General features: G+C 39.8%; 1 protein-coding gene across 2 annotated transcripts; it reads left to right on the top strand.

The window, feature by feature from the left end:
* The first annotated feature begins 2,883 nt into the window (after positions 1 to 2,883).
* On the top strand, positions 2,884 to 7,829 carry LOC124163685. Of its 2 annotated transcripts, XM_046540747.1 has the most exons (3): positions 2,884 to 5,146; positions 5,262 to 5,573; positions 5,645 to 7,829. In XM_046540747.1, exons 2-3 carry the CDS (start codon positions 5,268 to 5,270, stop codon positions 7,781 to 7,783), a joined length of 2,445 nt encoding a protein of 814 aa, XP_046396703.1. In that variant the 5' UTR covers positions 2,884 to 5,146; positions 5,262 to 5,267; the 3' UTR covers positions 7,784 to 7,829. The 2 variants fall into 2 exon arrangements, with proteins under 2 accessions (XP_046396703.1, XP_046396702.1); XM_046540746.1 differs by having other exon boundaries at positions 2,884 to 5,573.
* Positions 7,830 to 10,677: the final 2,848 nt, after the last annotated feature.

Raw genomic sequence — 10,677 nt, forward strand, 5'->3', positions numbered from 1 at the left:
AATCACTTAAGATACCTGAATTTCTTAACATTAAAAATGTATAAATGTGATGTAACCATTAAGGGAATCAAAATTTAATGTGAGCGCAAATTATGAAAGAGTGAAGCCAATTAAATATCAACTGGTAAATTCAATTGATTCGGCTTTTACTTTGTGAAAATCCATGTTGAAATGAAAATGCACAACCTTGGTAACTTTTCACTGGAAAATTATTTATTGGTACGACGCGTTTCGACGCTGAGGCGTCATTCTCAAGTACACTGTTTATAATATCGACAATCCAATATATACCCAAATTCTGGCAGGGGGGAAGGGAGAAGGGTTGTACAGGGGGGGGGGGATGTGTGTGGGTACAGTGTATGTGGGGCAGACGGGTAGGGCGTTCCGGACCGGAACTGAAGAGCACAAAAGGTGTTTACGCACGGGGAATTTACAGCAATCCCACTTTGCAAAGCACCTTTGGGAAGAGGGACATCACAGTGACTTCGAACCGGACATTTTACACAAAGTCAAGAAGAGGAGGAAGATGGACGTCCTGGAAGAGTTGGAGATTAAAATAAATTTGAGTTTGGGACATGTCCTTAATGACATCGTCTTCCTGAGAAACTCACCTCTCATTACCACTGCACTTAACCTTCACAATTTACCCCTCTCCAAACCGACCCTTTCCACCGGCCGAGGAACCTTACCTGCCTCTTACCCCCCTCACCAACCCTCCCACTCCTCCCCAAATTTCCCCCCTCTGTATAACCCTTCTCCCTCCCCCCCCCCGCCAGAATTTGGGTATATATTGGATTGTCGATATTATAAACAGTGTACTCGAGTATGACGCCTCAGCGTCGAAACGCGTCGTACCAATAAATAATTTTCCAGTGAAAAGTTACCAAGGTGGTGTATTTTCATTTCATCAACTGGTAAAATAATAAATTACCGGACAGACTTTTGCCGGTCAACATTTCGTCCAGTCGTCCGCGGTTCGAATCCTCGACCAGCGAATGTTTTTCCTCGGAAATGAATATGAATATCATCGCCGCTCACGCGGCGGAGTAGAAATATGTCGTAGAAACAGCAAAGCTCGGGTTTATCACCGGCAGTATCTCATATTCCCCTGCGTTGCCATTTCGGGTGGACTGCTGAGGCCTCGGGTAATCTTTTCCCATGGCAATTACTGTTAATTTCAAAGCCTTTCACGCAGCTGCATGCACGTTACCAGGAATTTGCCTTTGGGGTGGGAAAGCTTGGGTTGTACGTGGATTGCCTAAATTGGTGTTTTGTTGTCTTTTCGCACGCATCTGAACACCATACATTTCATATTGTTATTTGTAATTTTCAGTTATGCTCTATGTTTACTTCTGTATCGGTGCTGTTGATGTTTTTTTCTCGTTGGTTGGCGAACAAGAATATATATTTATGTACACTCAGCAACAATGCCGTCTTATGTGATGTTTTTTAAATGAAGAATCAGTCGATCTGAGTTGAAGTCTTATTATTCATTTACGTTATAACTTGAGTCTTTCAGCGGGAATATGAGTTCACGTCAAGAAATAAACAAAATCAGCTGTATATTTCGTTTGCATAAAGCTGAAGTTATATTCACCGTTGGTTATTGTCAAATATAATGTAATTTAACTGCATAGAAAAATGGAGTGCCAGAGGATAGATGCCTATATACTAGTGGTCTCCTCAGCAGAAATATCGCGGGTAATCGCCACAAGGGAGATGAATTGGGGGGTCTGAAGCCCCTCTCCTGTCTACGTGTTTGTGCGTGGCATATTCCACACTTACTTTTTCTCTCGCTTCTCGTAATACCACTTCATACTCTGCATAACATTTTTTCGCTAAAAATATCTACATAATATCCTGCGAGTCACCCTTAGGGTGTTTGGGAGGTGGTGATCAATGACCAGCATGCAGCATATGCAATACGATTCCCACATAAACACCACAGCGATACGCATACTAACAAATAGTCTACCAAATTCATACAAAGGCAATACTTTCAACCACTTATTAAGGTAGTCTGCCATTAAGCTAGAACACAAAAAACATGCTGTTGTAAATAATAAGAAAATTCAGAAACATACATTAAGGAATACATAAGTCAGGAGGCTGCACAACAAATCATCCAATCTATTTGTGAGTTCTAACGCTGCCGTTATAGTCTCTCATTGATCATGGAAGAACCGACAATCTGAATATATCTGTTCTACAGTCTATCTCTCTTATTTATTTATATGATCTGATCTTCTGTAGTATGTTGGCATTCGTAAGATATTTCTTACATATAATATATAACTTCGTAGGAAAATACTGATCTTTAATTAAAGTAATATATTTAGTTTTTTTCAGCCATTGGTCTGATAGAAATTCCCATCCGAGTTTATCTAAGAGGTCAGTAATACTTACAAGACTATCGTATCGGCTTTTTATATACCTGGCAGATCTTCTTTGCCCGCACTCTCTGTTTTTAAGCCTATTTCGTGAGGATCCCAAACACTGGCAGCGTATTCTAACTGGGGTTTAACTTGGGAGAGGTAGCCAATTTCTCCCCATTTGTCGTCGCATTTTCCTAGTATTCTTTTAACAAAGCTCAATTTACGATTAGCGTGACCTATGACTTCTCGAATATGTCTATTCCACGATAGATAATAATTGAGTATAACTCCTAGATATTTCACGGATTCTATAGTCTCTTATTGGGTACCCTGAATGATATGGCTATTATGTGGGGGAGTTATTTTTTCCAGAAATTCATTACTACGTATTTTTCAAATGTAATTCTGACACTTGCTGCTATCCAAGCGTGTAGCGATGCGTACGTATCGCACCACGCTTTGATAGCAGGAAGATCGTTCGTTAGTTCAGCCCTATCATTACTGCTAGGTTGGGACAAGTCAGGAAAGTCAGGAAAGTCAGGAAATAGTCAGGAAAAAAAGTTTTGGTCAGGAAAATCAGGAAATCGTCAGGATGAGCGCCCGAAGAGTCAGGATGGATCGGATTGTGTGCCTTTTGCTGTGCCGCCGGCCACCGCACGCCGCACTGGCGGCAAGCGACAGCCGCAAGATGAGCCGAGAACGCCCGCGCCGCGCTGTCTCACCGCCTCCCTTCCCCTCGTGCTAACCCGTGCCGAACTGGGCTGCCGCCTTCACCGCCGAAGCAAGGAGTGCTGGCGTCGCTCTGCCTGCCGCTGCATGGCAAGGTTCTCGCATGTGTTCTAGCAATTCACCGCTTTACACGACGCAATTTTGATTGCGCCTTCGCACGTACGTCAGACTGCGCAATTCCGTGTACCGTGTAAAACGGCCTTTAGACACTCTTAACCCTCTCATGCATGCATGCATGCATGAAATCCTTTGGAGTAATCAAAAAATAAAATAAACATGTGACGAGTGCAAAAAGTGAAAAGGGTTGAAATTTTACATCGCTTGCTGCAGCGGTTCCAATTAGGCAAACGTTTAGCAAATAATTTAGACTATTGAAAAGGAACCAACTTCAATATTGAGCTCAGAGAGAATTCAGAAGAGTCAAAGCATTTTTAGAAAATTTCTAGAAAACATTCAGCAATGTGAGTCACTTAAAAATAACGATCATTGATTATAAAATAAATTTTGAAATTACCGATTGCTAATTCAGATGCACTATAATTGAATTCATATGCCTACTTTTAAAGCTCCTCTCGATCACCCGTCAGGTATGCTATCAGCTAAATAAAACTAAAACACATATATGCATATGCTTTTCACTAAGGATGACCATGTCATTGCAAAACGCTATTTTCTCACCATGCGTCTTGTCGTTCATTATCATGCTCTGGAAAAATTAGTTGATAATTGAGAATAGAGAAAAGTATAAAGTCTGAACGCAATGAAGATTACCAATAAATCTGGAGCAAAGTATCAATACCTGAATTAATGACTTTTGATCGGATAACCAGGCTAAAATCTCAAAAGTAAAAAGAATCCTTCACTTGGAAGAGGTTCTGATTCAATACAGTTGCAAGTACATATGACGTGAAAAGAAAAAAAATTGAAACGGTTTATCCTAATTTACCTTAGAAGTTTAGCAAGACTACCAATTTATAGCTTGTTCGAGTGAAGGAATAATTACCATAAAAAATATAGGTTTCTATCATGCGATTTACGATCTTTCCCGTGATGCCTGAGAAATATTTTTAATGCGCTAAAATATTTTTGAACTTCAATTATCACATGTTATGGGTTATTCTGCTCAGCCATTGCCTGGAAAATTGCTCTGTATTATTTAATGGCGTACAAAATAATAAAATTACAACTAGTTTTTAGTCTCACGTCTAGAAATGAGGTTGAATGATTTCTTACAATGGGGATACAGTGGAGGTCATGCCTTTCGGGTTGATGATGTAAAAACATAATTGTCTTTGCACGAATAAGTATGTTAGGTAATTTATCTCAAAAGTGGAAAAAAATCTAGCTTATCACATGTGATAGGAGCATCGCAAATCTTGTACATCACTTCTTTGGTATATATACATATTAATTTTGACCGATTCACTTTCAGCGATATTTTTTTAACGTGTGAGGGGTATTAAGAGGTTGTTGGTGCCGATTTGTATATCCATGAAATAAAAGGATTCCTAAATTCAAGTGCCCACGTGTAGTATGAGACGTTTCGTCCAGCTTTCTTCGTTTCTGACAGTTTGAGCACGTCGCCACTGTATAGCGGGAGGCCGGCATACACGGCAGTGTAACGCGCTCTTCTTCCACAAAAAGTCATTTTATCATTTGTGGACTACTGAGACCATTAACGGAGAAAGCGCAGGAAATATTGACTACATTGTGTTGAACGCATGGCGACGCAGCGTCTCAGGAACCTTAAATGAATTCTGTACTACCATACGACAATGCAATAGCAAAGTTGCATTGGGTCGTCTGTGACATAGTAGCGGCTTGGTAGGCTCATGCGCAGAAGCGAGTGAGGCAACCTTAGGCTCTAAACCTTGGCTCCACGGTCGCTCCTTTTCCGCGCCTTTCCCCCCACACCCCCCGCCATCCCACGCGCTCCCCGGGTCTACGCCCGCGGCGGGTCAACAATAACAGTGCGACGGTGACGAGTCCGGACGAGTCGGTGTGCCTGGAGAGCAGCGGAGGTTGCGTTTTCTTCATTGAAGGTAGGCTGTCACGAATATTAGCAAACTCACTGTCGTGTTATTTTATCCACTCCATTCGACTATTCATTGAAACTTAATGGTGCTGTAGTTCAAAATGAGATTGTATTATTTTCAGACCCGAATGCTGAGGCCCATTTCGTCTCTAGTCATGGTCGGGGGAAAGCAGACGTATTGGAACGAGGATTGGTCAAAGGAGCTTCATTTCAGCTGCTTCTCACCAAAGACTTCGACTGCATTAAAGCATGGATTGCCAGAAGGAAAACCAACATCTTTCTACTGCTCGGTGTGCTGCAAGACGAATCAACTCGGCAACATGGGTCGCGGTGCCCTGACTAAACACCTGTCATCAACCCACCACAATACTGCCGTCGAGAACAAGAAGAGCTGTTACGGGATCAAGATATTTTGTTTGCCTTCCGCTAAGAAGGTAAGTGATGGTGAGTTATTTGTAAAATCTTCGGGGTTTTCTGGTTCTCTACCCCAGCCTGATTTTTGTAGGTGACTACAGCAACTCCCTCTACCTCTACATCCGCGTCGGTGAACCCCACGGCGGCGGCACCTGGTTCCTCAGCATCGGGTGGGACTGCAGAAGACCCTCGGGACGATCCCGATGACCCCACACCAGCTTCACCTGCCTGCACATGTTCATGCCCATGTGCGCGATGTACCAACGAAGTTATCGCCGTCCCGAAGACTGCTGGTTTGCAAGGTCTTAACACCTGGTTAATGAAGCAAGATACTACCAAAGCTGAGATTTTGTGGTGTATCTATTGTGTAACGAGCCATACTTCTTTGTCTTCTGGGGGCAAGGCAGTGCAGTTATTTCCCACAATGTTCCCAGATAGTATGATTGCTGCAAAAATGGAATTGGGTCGGAACAAAATCGCCTATTCACTTGTACATGGTTTAGCCCCACATTTCCATGATGTTATCACATCTAAGTTAACCAAACTGGATTTTGTGGTAGTTTTATTTGACGAGAGTCTCAATAAGTGTAGCCAGAAGACTCAAATGGATCTTGCCATTAAATTTTGGTGTGATGATCAAAATGAAACGGTGACGAAATATTATGATTCAGTGTTCCTGGGTCGCTCAAGGGCGACTGATCTCATATCGGCATACTGCACAGCAATTCCTAGAAGTGTGCAGTCTCATGTGCTTATGGTTGGCATGGATGGCCCGAATGTTAATGTCAAGTTCCTGAAAGATCTCCAGATTTATATGAAAACAGAGTTTGGTGAGGATGAGCCACTGCTGCTGCTCATGGGGTCCTGTGGTTTGCACGTAGTTCATAATTCCTTCAAAGAGGGGGTTAGTAAGTGTGGCTGGAATATTGTCATGTTTCTCAGGGCCTTATACAATATATTTAAGAATGTGCCTGCCCGTCGCAGTAAGTATACAGAGTGGACAGGCTCTACTACTTTCCCAAATAAGTATTGTGCAGTGAGGTGGTTGAATAATGCACCTGGTGCCGATAATTGCATCAAAATATTGCCAAACGTAAAAACTTTTATTGAAAAAGTGAGAACTGGACCTGAAGAGGATAAAATAAAATCTGCCGGCTTCTTGTATGTTGCAAAAGCTGTTGAAGATAAGATGTTGGGGCCTAAGTTAGCCTTCTTCTCATATGTTGCAAGACTTGTTGAGCCATTCTTGACTACTTATCAAACCAATGACCCAATGGCGCCGTTCTTGCACACGGACCTGTCGAACTTAGTGTCGAACCTGCTTAGACATTTTGTCAAGAATGATTATGTAAATCGAAAGTCAGATGTATGTAAAGTTGACATTACCAATGAAGACAATCTGATTCCTGTGAAGAACTTCAATTTTAGTTTTTCTGTAAAGGACGCTCTCAAAAAAGTACAAGTATCTACTCCAGAAATGCTGAAGTTCAAGGAGGAGTGTGTGCTCCTGCTGAAGGCTATGGTTAGTAAAATTCTTGAAAAGGCTCCCTTGAATTACAAACTCTGCAGAGCCATAACTTTTTGTGACCCAGAACTGATTTCACATTCCAAAACTGCCGTTTCTACTCGACTGAACGGCTTCTTGGAACAACTGCACAGCCGCAATTGGCTTCCTGCAAGTGAGTGCGACACTATTTTGTCTGACTTTAAGGTGCTCTGTGACAAACAAGTATTTGCTAACGCCTGTCAAGAATATGATCGTCAGAGGCAGAGACTAGATCATTTCTGGAGAGGTATCTGGGATCGTTATAAGTGCTCAGATGGTTTAGTGAAAGTGATTAAAATGGCTCTGATCATAAGCCATGGCCAAGCTTTCATCGAGCGTGGCTTCTCCATCAATAAGGAGATAATAGTAGAGAACCAATTAGATATGTCTTTGGTGGCTCAGCGCCAAGTGTACGACTCAGTCAACGCTGCTGGTGGCGTAGAAAACATAAAAATATCTGCTGAAATGATCAACAGATTTCGGCACGCGCGCTCCGAGTATGAAGAAGCAAAGAAGCAGCGCCGATCTGAGGACGCTGAGGTCGAAAAAAAAAGGACCCATGAGAAGATGATTGGAACTGAAGTTAAGGAGCTTCAAGCCAAAAAGATGAAAGTGTTAGCATCAAGCCAGAAGGAGGCTGATGCCATTGATGAAGAAATAAAAAAGTTGACTGGTACTTTCTAACTTAACAATGGAGTTTCTAACTTAGACAATTTGTGAAGTGCACTTTAAATTAATAGTGATTTTTTTGTTCACCAAGTTTTTTTTACTGTTTTGACTAATGATTAAGTCACAGTGATTGCTAGTCCAAAGTGGCCATATTTTGTTTGGAAAGTCAATATGAAAGAACTATGATAATTTGTGAAGTGTACTTAAAATGAGGAAATAGTGATTTTTTTGTTCACCTTGTTTTTTTTACTGTTTTGACTAATGATTAAGTCACAGTGATTGCTAGTCCACAGTGGCCATTTTTTGTTTGGAAAGTCACTATGAAAGAACTATTATTATGTGTGAAGTGTACTTAAAATAAGTAAATTGTGATTGTTTTGTTCACCTTGTTTTTTACGGTTTTGACTAATGATTAAGTCACAATGATTGCTAGTCCACGGTGGCCATATTTTGTTTGGAAAGTCACTATGAAAGAACTATGATAATTTGTGAAGTGTACTTAAAATAAGGAAATAGTGATTTTTTTGTTCACCTTGTTTTTTTTTTACTGTTTTGACTAATGATTAAGTCACAGTGATTGCTAGTCCACAGTGGCCATTTTTTGTTTGGAAAGTCACTATGAAAGAACTATTATTATGTGTGAAGTGTACTTAAAATAAGTAAATTGTGATTGTTTTGTTCACCTTGTTTTTTTTACTGTTTTGACTAATGATTAAGTCACAATGATTGCTAGTCCACAGTGGCCATATTTTGTTTGGAAAGTACCAAAGTACCTAACGTGTAGTACTGTACAGTAGTAACATTTCTTGTAAGTTTTTCTGATATTACAATTAAAAAATACTGAAGTGTTGCATATTTTGAGCTATTTCCTTGTATATGACCTCTTATGACATCTTTCTTCATGCGTTAAAACTTATGGCGAACGCTAGAAAAAGTCAGGATATATCAAGATTTTGGACAGGAAAAAGTCAGGAAAAGTCAGGATGGGAGGAAATTGAGATCTTGTCCCAACCTAGTTACTGGAACGGATTTCTCTGTGAATTACAGCGTCGTCTGCAAATAATCGTACTTTACTGTGTATTATTTCATTAATTTCGTTCATATAAATAAGGAATAAGAGTGGGCCTATGACACTACCCTGAGGGACGCCAGAAGTGACTCTAACCTCGTTGGATCCTCTAATATAGCCTGTAAAAATTTATTGTAACTATCTATGTGATGTGAAGTTCATTGATTTATTTAAGATTAATTATTTAAATCATTTAAAGTTAGTATAACGCATTTTTACCCACATGTGATGCGATCATTTACCACGTTATTATATTCTTTATCCGTCATAACACGTATAATTAATATTAATGCTCATCGGTCACTGCAATGATTTACGTCTTAGCTGGCCGTATTTATCTTCAATTGGAAATTAAAATCTTACGAAACTTTCATCCTGTCAATTTTAATAATATTAAGAGTACAGGATGGTAGACTCCACTCTTCGCCGTCATACCGTCGCTGAAGCCGTCCGCGGCGCGGCGCCACCAGTCGATGTGAGGTTACGAATTATTACGGTGTTTTTAAATTTATCATCGCTCTAACAACTTTTTTGGCTTGGCAACCCTCAATCGATCACTGTGTTCTAGTGATGGGTCGATCATGAACGATTCGATCAAAAAGATTGAATCACTAGGTGAATCAAATGACGCAAATGACTCATGATTCATTTCGTTAAACAAGTCGATCATCAATCACTCCGACTTCCGGTTTCATATCAATCTCGGTTTCCGGTTTGTTTCAAAATTTGGAACGATCGATGCTTGATCTATTTTCCTCAGGGCAGAAATAGTTGTGAGAAAATTAAATACTATGTTATGAAGAACTGAATACTTGTGTAATCTTTTTCTTAAATGTTTTCCAGCAGTTATCAGTATTAATAACACCAATACACGTAAAAGGAAAATATTAAGATGACTCCTGCAGGAGAACGTTAAGAAGTAGAAGTTAAAGCTGGTTACATTTTATTGTGCCGTTCATAAAATTATCCTGCAGATCAGATTCATGCATAGTGTGTGGTGTATTTTTTGTTATATTTTGATCAACTATAGTTAGAAATTATTTTATAAGTGTTAAGAAACTGTGGCAGTTTTGCCTTCTCAAATATTTTCATGACACTACTTCCTTCATTTTTGCAATCTAATTTACTTATCTAGGAATTCACAATCAAAATAGTATATGAAATGATAATATGGATAGCAATCAGCGTTACCAATGCTCTTCGCAGATGAGGCAATATTTATTCGATTATTCAATTACATCCATTGATTGAGTCTTTTCGATCTTGATTCATTTGAGTCTTTTCGATCATAGTGATTGAATCAATTGATTGAATCACTTATGTGACTCGAGTCAAAATGATTGAATCACTAAAATGATCGACTTTGCCCATCACTACTGTGTTCATTAACATTTCAGTGCTAAATTTATAAATAACTATTTGAGGATTTCCATGGAAAATACACAGCTTGTCTTTCATAAAATTTCGTCGCTACCATCACGAATTTAATTTGCCTCACTGTCCCTTGGCGACCGTCAGTATTGTTTATATAGATTGTTTAGTCACAAAATAAATACTTTGTTATAGTCGTTAAATTAAAAGGTTCAATAAGCTTTCTCCTCTTACTAAAGTTTAGGGCCTAACAACTGTTAGATATCGGCGATGACAAAGTAATGTTGGGTGGGGTTATAATCATGTTCTTGAAATGATGATGAACCACACGAAAAATAGCATTGCAGACTGATATCCGCACAATCGTTATATTGATCAGGCATTTCCCGATAAACACACAATGCTTGAATCATGAGTGGCTGTCAGAAAGAGCAATTTTGGAAGCAAAAAATCTGACCGTCTACGATTC

Source organism: Ischnura elegans, chromosome 8 (genome assembly GCF_921293095.1).
Source record: "Ischnura elegans chromosome 8, ioIscEleg1.1, whole genome shotgun sequence".
Lineage (NCBI taxonomy): Eukaryota > Metazoa > Arthropoda > Insecta > Odonata > Coenagrionidae > Ischnura > Ischnura elegans.